Source organism: Mixophyes fleayi, chromosome 9, assembly GCF_038048845.1.
Source record: "Mixophyes fleayi isolate aMixFle1 chromosome 9, aMixFle1.hap1, whole genome shotgun sequence".
Taxonomy (NCBI): Eukaryota; Metazoa; Chordata; class Amphibia; order Anura; family Limnodynastidae; genus Mixophyes; species Mixophyes fleayi.
The window spans coordinates 13,955,318-13,982,467 of NC_134410.1; the positions used below are offsets into that span (position 1 = coordinate 13,955,318).

Below are 27,150 nucleotides of genomic sequence, written 5' to 3' on the forward strand. Positions count from 1 at the left end.
GGAATGGAGACCAAACAACACTCAGATTAGTGGAATGGAGACCACACAACACTCAGATTGGTGCAATGGAGGCCACACAGATTGTTGGAATGGAGACCAGATTGTTGGAATGGAGACCACACAACACTCAGATTGGTGGAATGGAGCCCACACAACACTCAGATTGGTGGAATGGAGACCACACAACACTCAGATTGGTGGAATGGAGACCACACAACACTCAGATTGGTGGAATGGAGACCAAACAACACTCAGATTGGTGGAATGGAGACCACACAACACTCAGATTGGTGCAATGGAGGCCACACAGATTGTTGGAATGGAGACCACACAACACTCAGATTGTTGGAATGGAGACCACACAACACTCAGATTGGTGGAATGGAGACCAAACAACACTCAGATTGGTGGAATGGAGACCAAACAACACTCAGATTGGTGGAATGGAGACCACACAACACTCAGATTGATGGAATGGAGACCACACAACACTCAGATTGGTGGAATGGAGACCAAACAACACTCAGATTGGTGGAATGGAGACCACACAACACTCAGATTGGTGCAATGGAGGCCACACAACACTCAGATTGTTGGAATGGAGACCACACAACACTCAGATTGGTGGAATGGAGACCACACAACACTCAGATTGGTGGAATGGAGCCCACACAACACTCAGATTGTTGGAATGGAGACCACACAACACTCAGATTGTTGGAATGGAGGCCACACAACACTCAGATTGTTGGAATGGAGACCACACAACACTCAGATTGGTGGAATGGAGACCACACAACACTCAGATTGGTGGAATGGAGCCCACACAACACTCAGATTGGTGGAATGGAGCCCACACAACACTCAGATTGGTGGAATGGAGGCCACAGAACACTCAGATTGGTGGACAGTCACTGGCCGATGTCCCACAGATGCTAGCCTGCAGATTGGCATGTCTGTGCCACCAATTATTTTAATGTAATAAATTAAGAAAAAAGAATAGGGAATAGAATGAGTAGAAACAGATAAGTACTAGGATACGGTCAGATGGACAGACAGCCACTAGAACAAGACAGGGTGTACTGTATAATATGCATTCAGGTGATAGAACAAGAGGGAAGGAATATAATAAGATCAGGCATGAGAGAGAATGCGACAGGAGTGTACAATACAATATGGTCAGGAAAGAGAATAAATTAGTAGTGTAGAAGTATAATATGATCAGATAAAAGAATGAAGCAGGAATAATGAGTGAGAAAATGATGCATGAGTGTTGGAATATAGTAAAGTCAGGTATGTAGGAATATAATATGGTTATATAAGAGAATAAATCAGGAGTGTAGGAATATAATGTGTGAGAATGAGGCAGGAGTGTAGGTATACCCCGATCAGCCACAACATTAAAACCACCCGCCTAATATTGTGTAGGTCCCCTCGTGCCGCCAAAACAGCTCTGACCCATCAAGGCATGGACTCCACAAGACCTCTGAAGGTGTCCTGTGGTATCTGGCACCAAGACGTTAGCAGCAGATCCTTTAAGTCATGTAAGTTGCAAGGTGGGGCCTCCATGGCTCGGACTTGTTTATTCCTTTAACAGGGAATTTGGAGGCCAAGCCAACACCTTGAACTCTTTGTCATGTTCCTCAAACTATTCTTGGACACTTTTTGCGGTGTGCAGGGCGCATTATCCTGCTGAAAGAGGCCACGGCCATCAGAGAATATCGATGCTATAAAGAGGTGTACTTAGTCTGCAACAATATTTAGGTAGGTGGTACATGTCAAAGTAACATCCACATGAATGACAGGACACAAGGCTTCCCAGCAGAACATTGCCCAGAGCATCACACTGCCTCCGGCTTGCCTCCTTCCCATAGTGCACCCTGGTGCCATCTCTTACCCAGGCAAACGTCTCACGCGCATCAGGCCGTCCACATGATATAACAGAAAACGTGATTAATCAGATCAGGCCACTTCTTCCACTCCTGGCGCTCACGTGCCCATTGTAGGTGTTTTCGGCGATGGACAGGGGTCAGTATAGGCACTCTGACCGGACTATGATGCACTGCGTGTTCTAACGCCTTCCTATTACACCCAGCGTTAACTTTTTCAGCAATTTGTGCTACAGTCTGTGGGATTGGACCAGACAGGTTAGCCCTTGCTCCTCACGCACATCAATGAACTTTAGGCACCCATGACCCTGTTGCTGGTTCACCAGTTGTCCTTCTTTGGACCACTTTGGGTAGGTGCTAACCACTGTATACCGGGAACAAGACCCCACAAGACCTGCATGATGCAGGAGTGTAAGAATACAATTTGATCAGGTAAGAGAATAAAGAAGAAGTATATGTATATAATACAATAATATCAGGTAAGAGAATAAAGCTAGAGTGTATGTATATGTTCATATGGAAAAAGTGTGTATTATAACACATCCCTTAGGCCTCATACGGACTAGTGTTTGACATTTCCTTCGCACAGTAAGACTTTCCTCTAGTCTTCAAACCTTCAAGTGTTCTCTGAAAACCCAACTCTTCAGACAAGCTTATAGTATTCCTCAACCAGCATCTTAATCTCCCTAGCTTACCCTATTACCACCCTCTACACAGCTAACACAAGACAACAACCCTCTAACCAACATTGCCACACACACAGCCCACTCAATACTTTTACCTTTGCATTCTAGCTGGTCCAGTGTGCAGTATGATGTAGCACATGCCCTTGTGTTTCAAACTCCCATTGTCCCATAGATTGTAAGCTTGCGAGCAGGGTCCTCTTACCTCTCTGTCTGTATGTATTACCCAGTATTGTTTTATTAATGTTTGTTCCCAATTGTAAAGCGCTAAGGAATTTCCTGGCACTATATGAATAAATGATGATGATGATGAGTGTTGATGATTACTGGCCTTTTTAGAAGATTTTTGACCTCACTGTAGGCTTCCCCAGCTTGTACACGTTATATCTTTATGGAACTTGTCAGTGACAAAGGAGTCTCTTTGCTAAGCTGCGATGAGCCAAAAATCTGGAGAAAACAGCCGTTTTCTCTAGAGAATGGCCATCGCAGCTCTTTTCTTAACTTATCAAGGAGTTAAAGCAGGAGAAATCAGAGAATCATCCTGCCTTAGACTTCTACGGGGACTGCGGCGTGACCTAACTTAACAAGTGGTGAAAAGCCAGCCTTTAACAACTAACGCTTACATTTTTAATGGAAAAGTCTCTCCTTATCCACCACTGGGTGACATCGTAATGCGCAGGCTCGAGCTTAGCTGCGCAAGCGCAATAGCCATACAGTGGTCAGATCCTCCATTCAATACTAAATGATTCTTAACATCCGCCCACTAGCCACCAATGAGAAGTAGACCCCTTAGATTTATAATTTACTGTAGGGGATACATTATCACATATATAAATTATAGTTGATGCCATTGCTTATAATTGGATAATATTTCTGATGTCAAGTGTTCACTTGCAAAAACTGCATATCGTTAGAAATAAAATACCACTCACTGTAAGTTATAAGGATATTAGAAGTCGGAGTCGCTATTTAATATTTACCATTTTTTTGCCCTCGCAACGATAACAGATGACACATCGGGGCAATTTACTAATAAAATCATGTTGGGACAGCGTGTCCTATAGGAGGCTGTCCCAGCAATAACATTTTACTACTGAAGTCCCTGGGTTCTGACCCAGAGTCCTTACCGCACGTGTGGCTTAGGGTAGCGCATGCGGAGAAACCATTTGCGGAAACCGCGCAGGAGAGAGCAACAACTCTACCAGAGAGGGAGATGCTCTCCCCATAAGATTCAATGGCTAACACCATCGGGGTCAAGCTCCGAAAAGCTAAGCTTGATAAAATTGCCCAGACCGCCGTCCCCATTGAGTTCTATGGGGACTGCGGTTTAACGCCGCAATTTGCCTCATGCAGCAGATATCTCCCATATCTCCTGCGTTAGACTGTTCTTAAGTGAACATTTTACTTAAGAAACGCCTGAATCATGTGGAAAAAAAGCAGTTTCTGCATGGATTAGGGCTTCATAAACAGGCCCCTTGATGATGAAGAAGATGTATATAAATTCAGGTTATACATTAAGGTGTACTATAAAGTCAGCTAATAGAATAAGGAACAAGAATAGATATAGAGTAAATTCGAATAATAGAATGAAGCAAGAGAGATGACGTATACAGGATCAGGTAAAATAAAGAGATATAAAATAAAATAAGTTGATGTATTAGAGGACCTCATGTAAGGAGGAGTCATAGAATAAGTTCAGAGAGTATTTGTAATAAGTTGGGGACTGCTAGGAGGAGGCAGAGGGGACAATAATCGCAGCAGCAGTCCTGCTAGAATAACATAGAGAGCAGGGGGGGAGAGCTGGCTCCCGGAGAGAGCGCTCTAGGAATGTGACAGTCAGGAGGCAGTAGAGAGCTGTGAATCCCTGTGTGAGGGGAGAGGCACCACGGCCACATTCCTCCCTCCTCCTCCCTCTCTCTCCTCCCCCTCTTCTCCCCAGCTATTCACCATTTTACACTCCTCTTTTTCCCAGCCTGAAACACCGTTGTCGGACTCGGATCTGGGGGTAACCCTGAAAAAAAGAAAAGAAAGGGGGGTTGATTCCCCTCCTGCGGGCTCGCGCACCCCGGCATGAGCGATTTGTCTGTCCGTGCGGCGTGAAGCGGCGGTTTACTGAGCGGTCTGTCCACTTCCAGAAGAAGGGAGAGCGGACGTTCCAGACTCGCAGAGGGCGAGCTGTGCGCAAAGGAGAGCGCTTTATATAGAGAGAAATATCTATCTATATATAAATACAATCAATATTGTCCTCCGCGAGTTGCAGGAGGAGGGGAGCGACTTAGCAAACAAGGACGGGGAGATCGGAGAAAGGAGTTGGGTGAAGGACAAGAGTGACTTGTAGGAGGGAAATTGAAGGAAGAAAACCCCAACGAGGACGATTTCTATCCCAAATATAAAGACAGGAACACTTGCCCAGATGGATGAGCAAGGGAGGCTTCTTCAGGCCAGGGGGGTGGGAATTCCAGGACACCCTATTCATGGGGGACCCCAAACCCTGACCCCCCACCCCATGCATGACCCCCCATCAGACAATGGGGAGCCCAGGAAGCAGGATATCGGCGATATATTGCAACAGATCATGACTATTACTGACCAGAGCCTGGATGAAGCTCAAGCCAAGTGAGTGCAAGAAGAGAGAGAGAGGGGGTGGGGGGATGAGGCCTATGTGTGTACATAGAATCCTGCATTGTGTATTCACCTATACAGGAGCCCTATAGATTACAGGGTTAATGCCACTGTAATATGCAATCTTTTGTGGACCCTAAACACATGTCTCATCATTGCAATTCTCCTTTATTGGGATATTAGGTGACACAATACAACCTTGCACACATTGTAAAGGAGTCATTGGCATTTAAACAGTATTTTGCAAACAGCCCCCATTTGTTTGTAAATAGACTGTGTATTGGGCTTTTATTGTCCATCTGAACTTCTCTGCTCCCTTTAAAAGTTTGAAACCCTGAGGAGGAGTGTAACATACTCCCAGTAATTCTGTGTAGTAATCTGATAATACTTTGAATTATTGCACACAACTTCCAAGTGACTAATATTAAATGGGCAATTGTAATATTTTATCAAGGCTGAACATTTTTTTTATTTTTTTTATTTCAATCCATATTATGCACCCCCCCCCCCCCATAAATAAAACACAAAACACTATTATATGATTATATTTCCAACTTGATTACTTTCCTTTGACTATAATGTATTTTTATTTGCTCTTCCAGCCACGAGCCCTTTTGTTTACACATTAGTTACAAAGTTAATCATTTGGCATATGAAAATAAAATGCCCTTTAATCGGCTATCATTGAAGAAACAAAACTTTTTACAGGTATCATTTAGAAGTGGAAGCGAAACATTATTATGTGACTATAAAAAAACACGTGGACTATGTTGTATTGTTTGTTAATGTAGGTCTTGTGAGAGGTTGAGGCTTTGTAACGTTTGCATGGTGTGTGCGTCGTTTCCTATACGACCAAATTCTACCTGGCTGTGCCTAGAACTACTATTCTAATGCCTGAGGATTGTGGCACAAACGCTGCTTATTACAAAAAGTTGTACAAATTAATTTCTATTTTAGTCGTTTTTTCACTAATTTCAGCCCACAGACCTGTGTATTCATCTATTCTATGCTCGGGTTTTAGACTTTGCAGTTTTCTATAGGCCTTGTATCTAGAATACTTTGAAGACAGAGAAGCTTTATGTAAATATACTGGACTAAGCATTTTTGCATAGATATGGGGGATTCACCCCCTTATAAGTGACTTTGTGATGTATATTGTCCCCCTTGCTGTGCCTTGTCCCCCCGTGAAGACAATGGGCCCTTTGTGTATTCCTTTAAATCCCTGTAATGAGGACACTGCACTTAACCCGTAACACTTAGCATAGCATTTGCTCCAGCGCGTAAGATGTTCCAGTTATTTGGCTGCATAATTATTGACATTTAATTTACCCTATAAAAGGCCTCTTGATGACAACACTGCTAATCCCATAAAACCATGTTGTTCTGAACCCCAGGCAAGACCTTGAGTTTTATTCCACGTAGGTTACAGATATTAATTTCTCCTGTAAAACCTTTTACACTTGTGTTGATCCTTCCACACGTCTCTTGAATCACCAGCGATTTTTGCCTCTCCCAGCAGAATGCATGGCCCCTGTAATTAAAATTGGAATATTAACCTGGGCTGTGTGTGCCTTTACATTATATGTATAATGTTTAGGAAGAGATTCTAACAAGGGTGTGGTAGGCAAATATTCTAAAATATCCTTGCACTATGAAACACAGTAAGATGCCGCCCTCCCCCCCCCCCCCTTTTTTTTTTAAGAAAAAATAAAAGCATTCACAATTTCCCAGCCTGTTAAAAGTGTATAAACTCCCATGAAATGTAAAAAAAAAAAAAAAGTACAGGACAAATCCTGTACCTAGGAGTTATGGGTAGGTGTGTCTCTTTAAAGTGTTTGGTGGGGGGATTAATTGAACACATTGGCGGAGGCGTGGATTTTTGAAAACTGGTGTACAGGAAAAAGATGCTGTATGCTGTACAATTTCGTTTTTTACTGTCATTTTCTTTTAATAAAGTTTAGAAAATGAAAGCAATCACCTGATTGGTTAGAAAAGAGTTTTAGACCCCCCCCCCCCTGTTTTTATAAATCATCATCACATCATCATAAAGGTTCCCATATGGGTGTGCGGGGTATCTATATCTAGGGGTGACTGTGATAAATGCATATTGTTAGATGCTACTGATCGGTTTTACAATCTTTAGTGGGAGCAGATATCTATGGTACTCTGTCGGGCATGAAAATAGAAAAAAGAAAATCTCATACGTTACTGCCAACAAGCAACTTATTGATCAGAGTCAGTGACTTGGGGTGTGGGGCAGGCTTTCTCAAAATATGGCATTGCACACTGAGCAACTTCTCAGTGTTGAGTAATTATAGCTGTTATGCCATCCAGACAACGGTAAAACTATGAGGTTTATCCTCCTCATCAGCATATTAACATTTTTGTTTTTACTCTCTCTTATTGAGGCATACAACTTAAATAAGACTTCATAGAAAGTGGCGCGCGCAAGTAACATCATGAGTGGGTGAAGGGTGATTAGAAACCAATTTTTTTTCCTATTTGCAGATCCCCTTTTTATCCGTCGTACTAGTGTACAATGCTGAAAGAGTGCGGTTAAGAGGCCTAAATTCTTTGTTTAAAAGTAATTTCTTGCAAAACTAGGAGCTGGAGTTTCCTGTTTCTCATTATGATCTGGCCACTAGGGGCACTGTTGCATTGGTATCTATTTGCCATCACTTATGCTAATACATGTAAATACTATAGAACTTAGTTTCTGTATCCAGACGTTTGCCCTTATGCTATAATGGTCATTTATAAAATAATAAACTACCCATAGCTTATATTTGCCCTTTAAATCTTGCATGCAGATTATATAAACACCTTTTTATTTTTATTTATTTATTTTTATTTTTCTAAACATATAGCGACAACACAGAAACAATGACCATAGTATTAAAGTAAATATTGTTGTAAGAGTAACTATTGCTCTGTTTATTGACCCCATACAACCATCTTTATAAGCCAACCGTGTATAGTCACTAAAACCCTGATTACTGCTGGGTGGTGTGAGGAATGACATCTATATAATGTACTTATTACAATTTTGTATTAACACTAAAAGCACATTTGCTTGATTCTTTGGATAGGAACGCAGCTCTCCAGCTGTTGTGGTACTGCAGATCCATGCTGGGATTTGTAGTTCCACAGATTGACTGCGCCTATTTTAGATGTCTGTATTGTATTCGAAATTGAAACTACTGGCCAGGTACATGGGAGAGATGTTTTCAGTTATCATTCGTGGATATTCCTCCTGTGTATTATGCAAATTTCTAGCAGTTTACCACATAAATATACAGATTAATTTACTTTCCAGTTATGACAAATTACTCCCAAATTATTTCCTTTGTGTTTCACAGTTTCTCTGTAAAAATGATGCACAACTTTTGAGGGGTACTTGCTGGAAGTTTAGGTTAAATGAAGAGGTTTGGTTATATTAAGGTGTTAGCGCTCCTTTAAAGCGTACCCTGACTTCTCCAAACAGTGAAGGCAGCCGGTTTGTGGGCCCAGCCAACAATATTCTCAGACACTTGCCTGGTGTATAAGGAATTTCATTAGCTGCTAATGAATTGATAGCCTAAATATAGGTTGACCCCACAAAATGGCTGAGTGGGCAATGGGTACACTTTTTTTTTATTTTATTTTGCTCCATTTGTTCGTGAGGTACTTCTATAATGCTACGGGCTGCTTCCCACAGGATTGTTGCATCGTAAGTGGCGTCACTTGATCAATACGAGATAGGACGGTTTATTTCACACAGACTTAAGTGAAAACTGATGACAGAGCGGGATGAGACAGGAACCATTTTGTTCCATCCACCTGAGACTCCGTGTGAAATAACACGTAATGGGGCTGGAACGCTGATGACGGCAGTATGGTGATGAGAGGAAGTCAATAGGGGTCATATCCAAACTAAATGCAATTAATACACGACCTTATAGAGATCTGTTCATGAAACGCCTAAATCAATAATCGCCAAGGAGACCTTGTAATCATATAGGGCCGAACGTTAGTATGCATGCAAAAGCACATTCATTATAAGGCTCAGGGTTGCACTGAACATCAGATTCACACTGCAGTACTTTAGGCTGCTGTTATTATTGCATGCATCCTTAATTTCCATATTGCTCACCATCGAATACAAAACATGGCTTCTATAGTACATATTATAAGGTATTAAGTCTCGTGGCCCTAAAAATTTGTCTCATCCAAAAGTGTGTTCCTAAATGTACAGGACTTAATGAGTGCGGTCCCAAGTTTCTGAACAAGGACATTGGCCTAATTATACTTTATTGAGAACGTTGTTCTAAATATACCTGGTGCCATTACACTTTTCACTTATGGCAGCAGTTTTTTAACCTATCCACGGAGGATTCCAGACCTGAAGAATTATCAACAGGCAAAGTCATCACTTCCTAGAGGCAGAAAATTAGTTTCTTTTGAGCCACTGAAATAACTTTAGTAGTCACCGAGCTGTACGAAATATGCAGCGTAGCAAATATTGTATTTGGTGCGTCCTGTGTGGTGGTGTCTACCGTACTGCGTTGTGTAGGTGTTGTGATGTGGTCGTAGATCCCTTGTATTGTTCTTGGGGTTTTAATAAAGACAGAATAGGCAATTTAGACATTGGAAGTGTTCTGTAAAAATCAGATATCCCTTGCAGTGTGTTTGCATAAACGCAGCAAAACCAGATTAATGTCACTGGTTCAATAGGAGAATGAAAGTTTGTTCGTAACTGTCCCGCTTTTAATGCATGAATAGCATTTTAAAAACAGGACACACCAGAGCTGATCTAAAGCATAGTTGCCAACCTTTAATTATTGGCCTTCGGGAGTCTTGGTGTAAAGGAGGGTGTGAGGGGGCGGGGCTCCGTGAACCGAGTCATTTTGGTCCTGCCTCCTGTGATGTAATGACGCAATCGCGTCATTTTAACACGGTGAGGGCAGGCCAAAATGATGCGATTCCCGGAGAATTGGATCATGGAGGCTTCAAATCGGCCCACTTAACTAGGAAGTGGGCAAATGCGGGAGAATTGTCAGCTCTCCCGGGAGTCCGGGAGACATACCCAGAATTCAGGAGTCTCCCAGGCATTCCGAGAGAGTTGGAAAGTATGATCTGAAGCTTGTGCGTTTGGGGAGATCTTGTGCATTTTGGCTGACCAACAGGTGCCGTACAACACCTCTCACCCCAAATTCTTGGGCAGGTCTGTTCTCTCTCCTGTGCAACAGTGTGTAAGCTTAGATACAGAAAGAGGGTTGTCTGGTAATTAATGTGTGAACCTGTAGCCTAGAATTCCCTGCACATAACTGACATTACTGTGTTTCCAAGGTCTCTGACATTATCAGCTGTTGTATTCAGACAGCAATGCTGTCCATGCAAATTACACTGCACTTATTAGTACTAAGTATCCAGTACACTGTTCTATGCACACAGCGCAGGGACTTACCTGGATAATGTCCTTGATATATTCTGTACGATAACAGATTCATAAAGAACTTGTTACATTGCATATTCCATTTAAGTTCTGGTTCAGTGATAATGAACCGTGCACTATAATATGATACTCTGTATTATTATACAATGCCGCGTGATAATCTGGTGTTGTGTACCTTCACCAGGGTGAGAGAAACCAATTTACTGCATATCTATACAAGGATAATCATCACACTTCTCTGTGTAATGATACGGAGTATCTATACACTGATAAGACTGCCCTATATAATGATAGTGAGTATATGTACATATAAGATAACGATCGCAGCATTCTATATAATGATACCAGGTATCCATATTGTGATAATGATCACACTGTTCTGTATAATGATTGTTTGCATATAATGATAACTAATCAGTAATATGCTGACGTTGATCATGCCACGCTGTATCTATACACTAATAATGTTTCTGCTGCCCTGTATCTCACTAACTGCTCCTGTCTTTTATCTCCATAAAGGAAACACGCCTTAAATTGCCACAGGATGAAACCGGCTCTCTTCAGCGTATTGTGTGAGATTAAAGAGAAGACAGGTGAGTGGTCTCACAGCCGACCTTCATCTTGTAGTGTTTTGTTTTCCTTGTTCTTTTCATTTTAATATCACTTACAATAGTCCGGGTAAGGAATGACCTCCTTCGAGACCCCCAACGTTACCGTACCTTCTAAGAGAAGGTGTCCCTTGCGGCTTGGTTCTGCAAGGGACTGAGCGGCTGTCCTGAGCACACCACGTACCGCTCGCTGCTCTGGTATTTAGAATCGCTCAGCGGGGCAGCTTTCTTTTGGCAGGGATCCATTGTAAGCAGTCAACTTGGGTCTCGGCTCTCGAGGTGCACGCACGTTGCTCTCTAACCTCTCCCACCGGCTACTATGGTAACTAAGGTTCCAGACGTGCCCTCCGTCATGTAGCTTCAGCGGGAGCGAGGACGCGCTGCTGTGCCAGCTAGTTTGCTGTTCCTGGCAGCGTTGGAGCAGGTTTCTTTAGAACATTGGAGTGCAGTAGTTTGGGTACATTTGAGAGTGGCTGTAGGTGAGATTAGGAGAAGAGGGAAGTTCTCTTTTTCAGTTCTTCTCTAACGTGTGTCTTGGAGCCCCACCAAGATGCTGCCTTAGGCAGCTGCCCACAACCAAAGTGACGGAGGTAGAATTAGACCAAAGTGAGAGATCGTAGCCTCAAAACAGGAGGGTGCTTGAGGAGGGTCGGGTGCACATTTGACATTCAGAGTATCCCCAGACAACTCTATAATATGACCATTGTCGTTTACGCTCCAATCATAGACTAAACATTCTGCGATTGAACAAATACAGCGTGGAATGTGCGTCCTACAGAATGGTGAAGCCGATGAATTTATTGCTGGAACATTGCACCTGTAGGAAACAGAAAATGTGATTTTTGCCAAATGTTGCAGTCACTTTGCTTATGTCTGGTGCTTGGAGACGCTACTCTAGAACCCTGGTCTGGATTGTGATAGAACGGGGCAGCTGCTCTGGTGCCACAAGCGGATGCAGATTATTTCCCGAACACACTTTCCCATGAAGTAACTAGAACACACCGATGACGTGGTCGCACACTAGTGCGCAGTGACATGAGATCGGGGCCTAGGGAACGTTTGCCATCCTTGTTTTGTTTTTTATTGTTATTTTTAATACAGAGATGGTCATTCAGTGCAGCGGTGCTCATTCCAAGGTGCCTTTGTCCTGGGTCCCCAAAAGAGTTGGCTCTCAATACGAGCGCATCACATGTGACAATCGGGGGACCCCAAAAAGAGATTTTAGGGTCCTAACTCTTAAGGTTGCGCTTCTTAGTCCACTGCCTTGGGATATATTGATAAATGAAGGATACTCTGTCCCTAGAGCTCAGGAAGCAGCACCTCCCGCACAGTGTGGGACTATTACCTATATACAGTAGGCCGCTGGTAGTGAGATGAGGCCCTCCTGCCATTTGTATAACAATAAAGGATCATGCACTCCTAGATTCTCCTCTCCTCCTCCTCCTCCTACTCTTCTATTTAATGGGAGTCCCCCCCCCCCCACCCCCTACTGTGAGGCTGGTAATGGAGAGGGGGGAGGGCAGCAGATCAAATGTCTAACGCTGCACACACACAATCTTCTGCTCTCTCCCCGCGCAGCTTCATTTCATGTCCTTTATTCTCTTCTTTCCTCCCCTGCACATGTATCCCTGTGTCATGCTGGCTTCTTTCTACATCTCATCCTACTAAACTCTTTTCTCTTGTGTTTATTTGTATTTTTTTTTTATGTCTTTTCTTTGAGTATTCATTATTATCTAGAAATCCAGACTTCTTCATGTAACAACTAACCAAAAGAATCTCTTTTTTTAATGAGAATTGTATATATTTAAATACTTTTTATATAGCACCAGCATACTTTAGTACTTTAAAAGCTCTCGCTCTGCGTGCTCTCTCTCTTTCTCTCTGTGCGTGCTCTCTCTCTTTCTCTCTCTGTGCGTGCTCTCTCTCTTTCTCTCTCTGTGCGTGCTCTCTCTCTTTCTCTCTCTGTGCGTGCTCTCTCTCTTTCTCTCTCTGTGCGTGCTCTCTCTCTCTCTCTTTCTCTCTCTGTGCGTGCTCTCTCTCTCTCTCTTTCTCTCTCTGTGCGTGCTCTCTCTCTTTCTCTCTCTGTGCGTGCTCTCTCTCTTTCTCTCTCTGTGCGTGCTCTCTCTCTTTCTCTCTCTGTGCGTGCTCTCTCTCTTTCTCTCTCTGTGCGTGCTCTCTCTCTTTCTCTCTCTGCGCGTGCTCTCTCTCTATCTCTCTCTGCGCGTGCCCTCTCTCTATCTCTCTCTGCGCGTGCCCTCTCTCTATCTCTCTCTGCGCGTGCCCTCTCTCTATCTCTCTCTGCGCGTGCCCTCTCTCTCTCTCTCTGCGCGTGCTCTCTCTCTATCTCTCTCTGCGCGTGCTCTCTCTCTCTTTCTCTCTCTGCGCGTGCTCTCTCTCTCTTTCTCTCTCTGTGCGTGCTCTCGCTCTCTCTCTCTCTCTCTCTCTCTCTGTGCGTTCTCTCTCTCTCTCTCTGCGTTCTCTCTCTCTCTCTCTCTCTCTCTCTGTGCGTTCTCTCTCTCTCTCTGTGCGTTCTCTCTCTCTCTCTCTCTCTCTGTGCGTGCTCTCTCTCTCTCTGTGCGTGCCCTCTCTCTATCTGACCTAAATTTTTGACCCCTTGACCACATATATTATATATATCTTACTCTCAATATGTTGGTGGCACTATTGCTGTAGTGTGCACTGTACCTGTATATACTGTAAGAACTTCAGGAAATGTTCCTGGGACCAGCAATGTTTGGCACTTTCTGCCTGTGTGCGAGTCTTTGGCACTGTGCCCCTCACCCTGGTTCACTGCCATCACCCCTCTGGCAGAGCCAAACCTGCCAGCCTCTCACAAGTCTAATAGTCTGAGAAACAGGGCTAAGAAATATGTATGTGTGTGTCTAATATATAACACACACACACACACACACACACACACACACACACTGGGGCATGAAGATCTCCCACATTTTGAAGGGGTCTAAAAAATGAACGAAACTATTTACGAAATTGTTGCATTTATTTCTGACAAGAACATAACAAACAGTTTTTTGTTTATTTAAAAATCATATCGGACAAATGGCGTCCGTCTTTGGCAATACATTGCTGAAGACGTTCCCTGGAATTTCTCCATCACTCCGGGTGTTATAGGGTGGATTGGCTTTGATTTCCTGTCTGATCCTTTCCTTCAAATACTCAAAAGATTGAGGACAATGTATGAAAACCTTTTCCTTCAACTATTCCCAAAGGAAAAAATCACATGGACTTAAATCTGGTGACTGTGCGGCCCACCCCACTTCTCTCTCTTTAAAGAGTACGGAACTCTCGTTATCCACGAACGGTTGTTCTCAGAATACGGTTGAACAATAAAGCCCTGATGTTCACCGTCCAATTCATGATGGGTACTAAAAATGGCAGAGCCAAACCTACCAAATTAAATCTACCCCACCTCTGTACCCCCACTAGAGCTCACACAGTGCCCCCTCGAAATATGGGTGTCTTGAGGGCCCTAAGCTTCTACTATGGTTGTAGCCGTTGTGTATATTCCAAGTTGTTGTTTAGTTCTGATAACGGTATATAGTTGAAACCACACTGACTACATTAGGGCTCTATATCATTATTTTGTTATCTTTCCCTTCCACCAGGTTGTGTTCAGACTGCCCCTGTTTCTAGTAAACCACAGTCACAGATTTTCAACTCTTTTCTAATCTGATTGGATGTGAACAGACCGCACAGGTGTCTGTAACACGTATTTCCTTAGTAAATCACCCCATTGTATGAGTCCTGCGCTAACCACTAGCGAGAGCTAGAGACTCCACAGTCGTTTTCTCCACCATTGCAGTAAGTTCATTGAGAGCATTAGCGGTAGGAGAAATGAGCAGTCGCGTGACAATGGCGCTCGCTTAGCGCACCAGTATATGTGCGCTCTATCTGTGGCACGGCCACGTGATTGTGTGTGAACTCCTAGAGATCTCCATGATGCTGCTGCCCGGCCTCCTCATTAATATCTTGGTGTTAATTACATAATTGTGACAGGGTTGTGAGGAAGGGGGGCAGCGTAATTATCTGTTATGAATCTGGTTCATCTGGGAGTGTAAACAAGGAGGCTCGTTAATCAGTTCTCATTAAGCAGTGGACAGCCCACTGATCAGACAAACAAAGGCCTCTTCTGTGGCCAGTTCCCTGTGTAATCAACATTTGCTTCAGGGCCGCACATTTCAATAAATGTCATCAGCCTTTGTTTCTAATTCTTTTCACTTCTTCATTTAAATGTCTATTCTTTGATTGTGGAATGATTCCCCACCATTCAGGATTAGAAAACCAGTGGCCTGCAGAGCATGCTGGGACTTGTAGCACTATTTTTGTTCCTCACTTTTCCCCCCCTTTGACGCCGCTCTCTGTAGCCCCCCCCTTTGACGCCGCTCTCTGAAGCCCCCCCCCTTTGACGCCGCTCTCTGAAGCCCCCCCCCTTTGACGCCGCTCTCTGTAGCCCCCCCCCTTTGACGCCGCTCTCTGTAGCCCCCCCCCCTTTGACGCCGCTCTCTGTAGCCCCCCCCTTTGACGCCGCTCTCTGTAGCCCCCCCCTTTGACGCCGCTCTCTGTAGCCCCCCCCTTTGACGCCGCTCTCTGTAGCCCCCCCTTTGATGCCGCTCTCTGTAGCCCCCCCCTTTGACGCCGCTCTCTGTAGCCCCCCCCTTTGACGCCGCTCTCTGTAGCCCCCCCCTTTGACGCCGCTCTCTGTAGCTCCCCCCTTTGACGCCGCTCTCTGTAGCCCCCCCCTTTGACGCCGCTCTCTGTAGCCCGCCCCCCCCTTTGACCCTGCTCTCTGTAGCCCCCCCCCTTTGACGCCACTCTCTGTAGCCCCCCTTTGACGCCGCTCTCTGTAGCCCGCCCCCCCCTTTGACCCTGCTCTCTGTAGCCCGCCCCCCCCTTTGACGCCGCTCTCTGTAGCCCCCCCTTTGACGCCGCTCTCTGTAGCCCCCCCCTTTGACGCCGCTCTCTGTAGCCCCCCCTTTGACGCCGCTCTCTGTAGCCCCCCCTTTGACGCCGCTCTCTGTAGCCCCCCCTTTGACGCCGCTCTCTGAAGCCCCCCCCTTTGACGCCACTCTCTGTAGCCCGCCCCCCCCCTTTGACCATGCTCTCTGTAGCCCGCCCCCCCCCTTTGACGCCGCTCTCTGTAGCCCGCCCCCCCCCTTTGACGCCGCTCTCTGTAGACACCCCCTTTGACGCCGCTCTCTGTAGACACCCCCTTTGACGCCGCTCTCTGTACCCCCCCCATTTGACGCCGCTCTCTGTAACCCCTCCCCCTGTGACGCCGCTCTCTGTAACCCCCCCCCCCTCTGGCGTCACTCTCTGTCTTTCTCCCCTGAGTGCGCCATTGCAAACAACGCTGGCAAATGTATCATTGACGGGGAGCCCATATGCTGCTGCCGAACAATTCATACCGAAATTACCAACTGTGACAGTGACCCGTACAAGACAGACACCTGGAGCTCTGACATGTTTATAAGTTTATAAAGCATATGCAAATCTGCACACACGACTACATTAAGACAAAGTATTTCCTTCTGAAGTAAAGTCATCTCTGAAACTGAAGAGTGGGAGAAAATGCACAGATAAATACTTTTTACGTGTCCTAATCGTAATATATATATATATATATATATATATATATATATATATATATATATATATATATATATATATATTTATATTAGTCCTTGGTTCTATGCAGCCATCACTTCATATGACATTTCCTCTACCTGTGACCATACCTGCTCCTCTCTTCCCTTCTCCAGTCACTACTTTCCCTATTTCTCCCAATTTCCTTCAGCCCATCTTGCGCCCCCCTCCCTGGTTGCTATGGTAGCCATGTTTCCTCTGCTGTTGCTGTGGCGGGAGAAAAGGTCGTCGCTAGGTCGTCTCCACAGCGACAATGGCTGGGAGCCTCTGCCTGTCTGAGTGCTGATTGGCTGAGAGGGGGGAAGGGCTGCAAACAGGAAAGAGTGCATCTAATAAGTATATAAATGTTACGGATAATGGCTGATACTGCTCAGGATAATGCCGGGACCATCACTGGGATACGTGTAATAAATTGCAGCTTTTTAGGGCCCCAGGTGAGCTGCTGGGGGCTGTTTTTGGACTTCCAATCACAAAATAAATAAGAGCTATGCTTAAATATTAATGCCTGTCCTTCCTGGAGATTTGAGATTACTATCACAGGGGGATCCACAGAAGGGATCGGCTATTAAATTGCCATTGGTTCACATGGATATAACGCACATCTGAACTAATCGCAACGAAACCACCCAGCGTGTGTCCGATTTTATAAATGACTGAACAACCCCTAGTTCCACATTCGTTGTTCCCTAAACTTGTATTGTTCTTTGTAAAGTATAACAAATGCACCGGTTTCTGCAAGAAATAGTGCTATCAATACATACTGTTATAGTTTGTTTATAAAGCACCCATCCTATTACACAGCGCTGTACAGAGAGTATATAATCGTACACCTCAATCCCTGCCCCATTGGAGCTTACAGGCTAAATTTCCTAGTGACACAGATAAGGCACTGGATGGAATCGAACCCATGACCCTAGAGCTGTGAGGTAGCAATGCTGACCGCCTTGCCAACCGCGATATGGGACGTCTTTCTTCACGGCAGATTTTGCTTCACATATGCATAAATTAAATACACTCATATTTTTAATTTGTCAACCATGGCAAACACAATAACTGGCATTGACCTGGATATTGTTTTTTTTTTTTTTCTCTATAAATCACGGAAGTCATCCAAGCTTGTCATTATCCAGGTTCACACATTGTCTAATCTTCAGACCCTTCTGTATTTACACTGCTGAACGCACTTTCATATTTATTTATTTTTACACCCTGAAATTGCATTTTTCCCTATGGTTTGCGTCCTACTTGTTCTCACCCGAATATCTTTCTCGTCCTCCCCAGGTCTGAGTATTCGAAACAATCAGGAAGAGGAACCCGTTGACCCACAGTTGATGCGTCTGGACAATATGCTGTTGGCGGAGGGCGTAGCGGGCCCCGAAAAAGGAGGAGGGTCCGCTGCGGCGGCGGCAGCGGCAGCAGCCTCCGGCGGCGTTTCTCCCGATAATTCTATAGAACACTCGGATTACAGGAACAAACTGTCCCAGATCAGGCAGATTTACCATGCCGAGCTGGAGAAGTATGAGCAGGTGAGGGGGAAGAAGAGCGAGGTAGGAGGTGGTGAAATCCTATTTCTAACACCAATTAGTCTACGTTCTTTAGATGACTTTCCAATGCGCTCTGTTTTTCTGCCCTTTTCCTTCCGCTTCTCAACTCAGGCATGTAACGAATTCACCACGCACGTCATGAATCTCTTGAGGGAGCAGAGCCGAACCCGACCCATCTCCCCCAAAGAGATTGAGAGGATGGTGGGGATCATCCACCGAAAGTTCAGCTCAATCCAAATGCAGCTCAAGCAAAGCACATGTGAAGCGGTCATGATCCTACGCTCTCGGTTCTTAGATGCGCGGTAAGCGGAGGGTGTGAGATGTTTAGACATTGAAAACTTAATTGTGTTGTTTTGGAGCACAGTAGGCTTCTAGAAGAATGTTTGTTTGACTTCCTTCCGGATATATAATGACCTATGGTTTTCTTCTTAGGCGGAAGAGGAGGAACTTCAGTAAACAGGCCACAGAAGTCCTGAATGAGTACTTCTACTCACACCTAAGTAACCCTTACCCCAGCGAAGAGGCAAAAGAGGAGCTGGCGAAGAAGTGCGGCATCACCGTGTCACAGGTAAAATGATGTCATATCGGAGCCTTACTGTTGTTGAGGGTGTTAACTTTATATTCGATGACCCGTTGCCAAGGTAATTACCAGTATTCTAGTCTCCACCTGGTGTTTGACATTTTGAATGGCGTTGTATCACGGTGCTAATCGTCAAGCCCCTTTAATGTAGCCATTATAGACAGCTGTACCTGTAGGCCAACCTAAAATATATGCATTATGCGTCCCGTTTTCCTTCACACAGGTATCCAATTGGTTCGGGAATAAAAGAATTAGGTACAAGAAGAACATTGGTAAATTCCAAGAGGAAGCAAATATCTATGCGGTGAAAACGGCAGTAACTGTAACGCAGGGAGGCCACAGTGGAGCCAATTCTCCAACGACCCCAACTTCTGCAGGTAGGTTACCTTTCTTGCTTTGGGACAAGAAAGGGGTGATGGCTGCATGAAAACAAGCTCTAGAGCCGACACTTTAAAACTTGTATAGATAAACACCCTCTATATACAGTCACAGTGCACCTGGGCAGTCAGTTAACTTACTCATAACGTTAGGCTGCCGTCCCATCTAACTACTGTTCTTTGTTCCTTCTCAATTCTCTGCCCTCATTCTATCCAAATACTCCTCCCTACCCCTTGCTGTGCGCTGCTTCCTCTTCATTTCATTGATGTATTGTCACCTCTATCAATTCCGGTACAACACCCCCACTTGTCCCCAATGGTCGACCTTCTCTTCCAAACACGACACATCATTCCTTGAAATCTACATTCTTTCCTCAACTGTCTGCACTTCGCACTCCTCCGCTTTACCTCTGCGACCCTCTGACCTCTGCATCTCACACTCCCCCGCTTTACCTCTGCGACCCTCTGACCTCTGCATCTCACACTCCCCCGCTTTACCTCTGCGACTCTCTGCACCTCGCACTCCTCCGCTTTACCTCTGCGACCCTCTGACCTCTGCACCTCGCACTCCTCCGCTTTACCTCTGCGACTCTCTGCACCTCGCACTCCTCCGCTTTACCTCTGCGACCCTCTGAACCTCGCACTCCTCCGCTTTACCTCTGCAACCCTCTGCACCTCGCACTCCTCCGTTTTACCTCTGCGGCCCTCTGAACCTCGCACTCCCCCGCTTTACCTCTGCGACCCTCTGACCTCTGCATCTCACACTCCTCCGTTTTACCTCTGCGACCCTCTGCACCTCGCACTCCTCCGCTTTACCTCTGCGACCCTCTGCACCTCACACTCCCCCGCTTTACCTCTGCGACCCTCTGCACCTCGCACTCCCCCGCTTTACCTCTGTGACCCTCTGACCTCTGCATCTCGCACTCCTCCGCTTTACCTCTGCGGCCCTCTGCACCTCGCACTCCTCCATTTTACCTCTGCGGCCCTCTGCACCTCGCACTCCTCCATTTTACCTCTGCGGCCCTCTGCACCTCGCACTCCTCCATTTTACCTCTGCGGCCCTCTGCACCTCGCACTCCTCCATTTTACCTCTGCGGCCCTCTGCACCTCGCACTCCCCCGCTTTACCTCTGCGACCCTCTGACCTCTGCATCTCACACTCCTCCGTTTTACCTCTGCGACCCTCTGCACCTCGCACTCCCCCGCTTTACCTCTGTGACCCTCTGACCTCTGCATCTCGCACTCCTCCGCTTTACCTCTGCGGCCCTCTGCACCTCGCACTCCTCCGTTTTACCTCTGCGACCCTCTGCACCTCGCACTCCTCCGCTTTACCTCTGCGGCCCTCTGCACCTCGCACTCCCCCGTTTTACCTCTGCGACCCTCTGCACCTCACACTCCCCCGCTTTACCTCTGCGACCCTCTGCACCTCGCACTCCTCCGTTTTACCTCTGCGGCCCTCTGAACCTCGCACTCCTCCGCTTTACCTCTGCGGCCCTCTGCACCTCGCACTCCTCCGTTTTACCTCTGCGACCCTCTGACCTCTGCATCTCACACTCCCCCGCTTTACCTCTGCGACCCTCTGCACCTCGCACTCCCCCGCTTTACCTCTGCGACCCTCTGCACCTCGCACTCCTCCGCTTTACCTCTGCGGCCCTCTGCACCTCGCACTCCCCCGCTTTACCTCTGCGACCCTCTGCACCTCGCACTCCTCCGTTTTACCTCTGCGACCCTCTGCACCTCGCACTCCTCCGCTTTACCTCTGCTACCCTCTGCACCTCACACTCCCCCGCTTTACCTCTGCGATCCTCTGCACCTCACACTCCCCCGCTTTACCTCTGCGACCCTCTGCACCTTGCACTCCCCCGTTTTACCTCTGTGACCCTCTGACCTCTGCATCTCGCACTCCTCCGCTTTACCTCTGCGGCCCTCTGCACCTCGCACTCCTCCGCTTTACCTATGCGGCCCTCTGCACCTCGCACTCCTCCATTTTACCTATGCGGCCCTCTGCACCTCGCACTCCCCCGCTTTACCTCTGTGACCCTCTGAACCTCGCACTCCCCCGCTTTACCTCTGCGACCCTCTGAACCTCGCACTCCCCCGCTTTACCTCTGCGACCCTCTGACCTCTGCACCTCGCACTCCTCCGCTTTACCTCTGTGACCCTCTGACCTCTGCACCTTGCACTCCCCCGTTTTACCTCTGCGACCCTCTGCACCTCGCACTCCCCCGCTTTACCTCTGTGACCCTCTGACCTCTGCGTCTCGCACTCCTCCGCTTTACCTCTGTGACCCTCTGACCTCTGCATCTCGCACTCCTCTGCTTTACCTCTGCGACCCTCTGCACCACGCACTCCCCCGCTTTACCTCTGCGGCCCTCTGCATCCCGCACTCCCCCGCTTTACCTCTGCGACCCTCTGACCTCTGCATCTCACACACCCCCCTTTACCTCTGCGACCCTCTGCACCTCGCACTCCCCCGCTTTACCTCTGCGACCCTCTGACCTCTGCATCTCACACTCCCCCCCTTTACCTCTGCGACCCTCTGACCTCTGCATCTCACACTCCCCCCCTTTACCTCTGCGACCCTCTGCACCTCGCACTCCTCCGCTTTACCTCTGCGGCTCTCTGCATCCCGCACTCCCCCGCTTTACCTCTGCGACCCTCTGACCTCTGCATCTCACACTCCCCCCCTTTACCTCTGCGACCCTCTGCACCTCGCACTCCCCCGCTCTACCTCTGCGACCCTCTGACCTCTGCATCTCGCACTCCTCCGTTTTAACTCTGCGACCCTCTGCACCTCGCACTCCCCCGCTTTACCTCTGCGACGCTCTGCATCTCACACTCCTCTGCTTTACCTCTGCGGCCCTCTGCATCTCACACTCCTCTGCTTTACCTCTGCGGCCCTCTGCATCTCGCACTCCTCTGCTTTACCTCTGCGGCCCTCTGCATCTCGCACTCCTCTGCTTTACCTCTGCGGCCCTCTGCATCTCGCACTCCTCTGCTTTACCTCTGCGGCCCTCTGCATCTCGCACTCCTCCGCTTTACCTCTGCGGCCCTCTGCATCTCGCACTCCTCCGCTTTACCTCTGCGGCCCTCTGCATCTCGCACTCCTCCGCTTTACCTCTGCGGCCCTCTGCATCTCACACTCCTCCGCTTTACCTCTGTGACCCTCTGACCTCTGCATCTCGCACTCCTCCGCTTTACCTCTGCGGCCCTCTGCACCTCGCACTCCCCCGCTTTACCTCTGCGACCCTCTGCACCTCGCACTCCTCCGTTTTACCTCTGCGGCCCTCTGCACCTTGCACTCCCCCGCTTTACCTCTGTGACCCTCTGAACCTCGCACTCCCCCGCTTTACCTCTGTGACCCTCTGCACCTTGCACTCCCCCACTTTACCTCTGCGGCCCTCTGAACCTCGCACTCCCCCGCTTTACCTCTGCGGCCCTCTGCACCTCGCACTCCCCCGCTTTACCTCTGCGACCCTCTGCACCTTGCACTCCCCCGCTTTACCTCTGCGACCCTCTGGACCCTGCACTCCCCCGCTTTACCTCTGCGACCCTCTGCACCTCGCACTCCACCGCTTTACCTCTGCGACCCTCTGACCTCTGCATCTCGCACTCCTCCGCTTTACCTCTGCGACCCTCTGCACCTCGCACTCCCCCGCTTTACCTCTGCGACCCTCTGCACCTTGCACTCCCCCGCTTTACCTCTGCGACCCTCTGCACCTTGCACTCCCCCGCTTTACCTCTGCGACCCTCTGGACCCTGCACTCCACCGCTTTACCTCTGCGACCCTCTGACCTCTGCATCTCGCACTCCTCCGCTTTACCTCTGCGACCCTCTGGACCCTGCACTCCACCGCTTTAATACATCCCCTATCTGACTGTTGAAATCCACCTCTTTCCCTGCAATCCTTACTCTTGAGCTCCACCACTTTGCTTCCTCAATCCTCTATATTTCTCCTCTGTCTCGTTCTTCTCTCAGGTTCTGGTGGCTCATTCAACTTGTCTGGATCTAATGACATGTTCATGGCGATGCAGGGCTTAAACGGGGATTCTTATCCCCCCTCACAGGTCAGTTTTAGGTCCCCTCCATTGCTCTTCTATTCCTCTGTTTGTGCTTTCCTTGCTCTATACATCCTCTGCTCAGTTTTCTCTATTGTGTTTGAGATTTCCTCCCCTGTTTGACTATCATCCAGGTGTACTTCCTCCATCACAACTATTCTTTTATCTACTACACATTTTATATTTTCCTTATTTTCCTACGTCTTCACCCCACCCCCTTCCCTCACACTCTGCTTTGCCAACTTCCAGTTTTCGCTCACCCTGTAATGTTTGTCCTTTCCCAGGTGGAGTCCTTGCGTCACACAATGGGTCCTGGTTACAGTGACACTTTATCAGCAAATCAGATGTACAGTCCTCGGGAGATCCGGGTAAAAACCTGTCTTATTATTTCTCTACTTGTGTGCGGGTTATTTCATTTCAATATCGGCCTTTATTGAAAATTCTAAACTACAGAACACAGGACAAACAGGAAGGGAGAGTGGTGCACAAATGAAAGGGGAAAAGAGGAAAAGTACATGCTGCATGTTAGTGTGGAGCCAAGACGAACGTTAATCAACATTTCTACATTTTTGGATCCATAATTGATCGCAGGGGCGGATCTAGAAAATAATTTTATGGGGGGTCTCGATTTATTCCCCGTCCCCTTTTTGACAGCTAAGGCTTCCTACGGCTGCACAATATGTGCAGCTCCGTTCGGCAGAGACAGGCAGGGAGAGTGCTGCCCGGCGGCTCTGATTGTTTTTAAAACACAATCAGAGCAGCCGGCCAGTACACTCTCCCTGCCTGTCTCTGCCGAACGGAGCTGCACATAATCTGCAGCCGCCGGCAGCAAGCCCCTGGCATTAAATGGTAGGAGACAAATGATGGTACTACCATCATATAGGTTCTATATCTGTCCTTTCTGCTTCTCGTCTAATTATCCTTTGGTTATTTTCAGGCCAACGGAGGGTGGCAGGAGGCCGTTACCCCCTCCTCCGTCACTTCACCAACAGAAGGACCAGGCAGTGTACACTCTGACACTTCTAACTGAGCACTCTCCTCCTCTCTGTGCTTCTCCCATATCACCCCTCCAGCGAACGACGGTCTCTCCGTGAACCGAACTCCGTAACTCAACGGGACATCGAGTGTGGGATCTCTCTCTACCCGCCCTTCTACTCTGTACCCAGGCTTCGTCTTACCACTGTTTAAAATGGGCCTCAAATTCCACATGGTCAATTCAGTAAAGAGATACCCATGAGGTTATATTCCTTTCAATGGAGTGCTGACATTGGAAATATAACCTTTTGTGGTAAGAAACCATTGTCTTAGCACAGAAACCCAAAGAATAAACTGTCCGTTCCTTTGACCATTCGTACGGAAACGAGTCGGGAGGGCTAAAGATGGTCGCGCTTATCGAAGAGGACGACTTCCTGTATCCGAAAGGAACGGCGACCATTAACTATTGTCCTGCTTTCGTTCCGAAAGCACCTGCCACTCAAACTGTCCGGTGGAACAATATGAATGTATTACGTCACCAATCATATCTTTTATGGGCTGTGGAAAAAAAAAAAATGACAAAAAATTAAATGTATGAGAAACTGGGGTGGGAGGGGGGATGGATTCGAGGCCCAGATGAAACGAAAGTGAGGAGTTGCTGATAAGGAAAAGAATGGTTTAAAGAGGGAAATGACACAGGTTACATAAAGTGGCAAACCTAAGAGACAAAAAAAAAGGATTAAATTGAAATTGAGGGAAGTAGAATGGGGACGGAGAAGCAAAATGAGGAGGAGCCAAAACGGATACAGGAGTAAAAAAATAAAAAAAAGAACACAAAAGAGCTACAATGAGGAGGGAAACGTAAAGTAAATAAGACTTTTGAATCTCCTCACTCCTTCCCTCCAGAGTCTACCCAGAATCCTTTGAGGCTCAGCCAATCAAAGAACAGCGTTATTACCTCATAGCGGCTCACATAACCAATAGAGAAGACTTTTTTTTCTTTTTTTTTTCTTTTTTCTGAATTTTTCTTTTTTGTTCACGTGTTCGCAAGTTTGACTACCTCCGAAGGGAAAAAAATAAAATTATATATAAATATATATCGCTCACTTCTGCACGGGGGGTGGTAGTGAGACACGTGAGAAATTTGTCTCCCTCTATCCCCTACACTCCCCATTTTTTTGTTTTGTTTTTTCTTTTCTTTTTGGGGTGCTGGTTTATGAATAAGATTGGTTTTAGGAATTTTGTGTTTATTTGGCAGGGGGAGGGGGGGGGGTGAGCTTGATTTTTCATTTTGCTGTTGGAGAAACAGTTACAGACCTGGAGAGAGGGGGGATGTGTGTCGTGATATAAATATATACAGTTTCACACCTGCATATGAATGGATTTGTGGATGAATGTTGAGGAATGGATGTAATACTTGTACAGACATGTCTGTATATATATGTCACCATTCAGTGATAAGTACGCATAAGTCCTGACTGTACATGCTACAAAAAGTAATTTACTACAGTTGTTGCCAATAAGACACACCAAAGTAAAATGATTGACAAAGACGACAGATTATGTGATAAGTTCAACAAAAACTCTCTTTTTTTTTTTTTAATTTGTTTGTATTTGTGAACTCAAAACACTTGGGTCACTTCTGAAAACTGGAGTAATTAAAAATGTTCTTAAGCTATAACAATCAACCAGCCATTTGTTCAAATTTGCAAATTGAATCGGAAGAATTAGTGACGGGTTAAAGCAATTTTGATTGCGTGCCCCAATTTTCAGAAATGAGCCTCAGTCTCTTGAAATTCTCACAATTCAACTCATTGATCAGAGATAGTGAAGAGAATGCCGTATTCTTTGTTCACTTCCTGCTGCGTTTGTCTCCTAGGTAGTTAATGATTACTGAACCCTGAACACAGTGAGAGACCCACACATGTATCTATGAATCATACGTTAACATATTTAATCTCTCTTAAGCTGCCGTTAAACTAAAGCTGCCATCAAGACATTCTGGGTTTTTTGGGGGGTTGAAGTGTAAGAGGATACATATAGTGGCGCTATATAAATAAATGGTGATGATGATAATATGCCACTTGTATTGGATAATATTTGGGTAGTTGGGATCAGTTTTGCAGGAGGTTGAAAATGTTTGTTGGGTTGTGTATCTACTACAGTACCAGGTTACCTAGGATGTCCGCATGCGTTGATTTGACCACAAGTGGCAGACCGGAGGCTTGATGGGCAGGGGGGGGGGGGGGCATTTGCCAGCTGTGCTGGTCCCACACTGGGCTACATGAATGTTTAGTTGTTTTTTTTCCCCCTTTAAAATGTTCCCAATAGGCTGCTTAGTCGAGTCTCGATCCCAAGCTAAAATTTGCCAGCAGCCAGCCCCTGCAGATGACTCATAGCCCCTTACATGGCAGATCTGCTGATAATGGCTCACACACACGCAGGCTATATAGTCTTTGGAGTTTTATGACTTGAAAATCAAAATTGGATCTGCCAGAAGAATAATGTTGGTCTCTCATGCAGTCATGTGACCTGAACACTGACCAGATCTAGACTGCTTTAGACCAGGTACCCGCTGGTGTTGTGTTAGTAGCCTCACGCAATGCATTGCCCTGCTGTAAACATGTGGATAGAGAACTATTGGCGATGATAACCAGAAGCCAATAGGCACGCTGCCGTGCCACTAGCAGACGCCAGTAACCGCGGCAGAGGGTGTG

At 46.6% G+C, this 27,150-nt stretch overlaps 1 protein-coding gene across 3 annotated transcripts; it reads left to right on the forward strand.

Annotated features, from left to right (window-relative positions):
* The first annotated feature begins 4,480 nt into the window (after positions 1-4,480).
* On the forward strand, positions 4,481-25,986 carry PBX2 (PBX homeobox 2). Of its 3 annotated transcripts, none has more exons than XM_075186509.1 (9): positions 4,484-5,188; positions 11,148-11,221; positions 18,182-18,447; positions 18,556-18,746; positions 18,877-19,012; positions 19,248-19,401; positions 23,379-23,467; positions 23,743-23,826; positions 24,396-25,986. In XM_075186509.1, exons 1-9 carry the CDS (start codon positions 4,986-4,988, stop codon positions 24,486-24,488), a joined length of 1,290 nt encoding a protein of 429 aa, XP_075042610.1. In that variant the 5' UTR covers positions 4,484-4,985; the 3' UTR covers positions 24,489-25,986. The 3 variants fall into 3 exon arrangements, with proteins under 3 accessions (XP_075042612.1, XP_075042610.1, XP_075042611.1); XM_075186510.1 differs by having other exon boundaries at positions 4,488-5,188; positions 18,182-18,426; XM_075186511.1 differs by lacking the exon at positions 23,379-23,467 and having other exon boundaries at positions 4,481-5,188.
* Positions 25,987-27,150: the final 1,164 nt, after the last annotated feature.

Excerpts from the sequence above, each read along its gene's own strand:
- PBX2 (XM_075186509.1), top strand. The coding sequence starts at position 4,986 with ATGGATGAGCAAGGGAGGCTTCTTCAGGCCAGGGGGGTGGGAATTCCA. Across the intron at positions 18,448-18,555 it reads TGAGGGGGAAGAAGAGCGAG|GCATGTAACGAATTCACCAC; the intron begins GTAGGAGGTGGT and ends TTCTCAACTCAG. Across the intron at positions 18,747-18,876 it reads TCTCGGTTCTTAGATGCGCG|GCGGAAGAGGAGGAACTTCA; the intron begins GTAAGCGGAGGG and ends TTTTCTTCTTAG.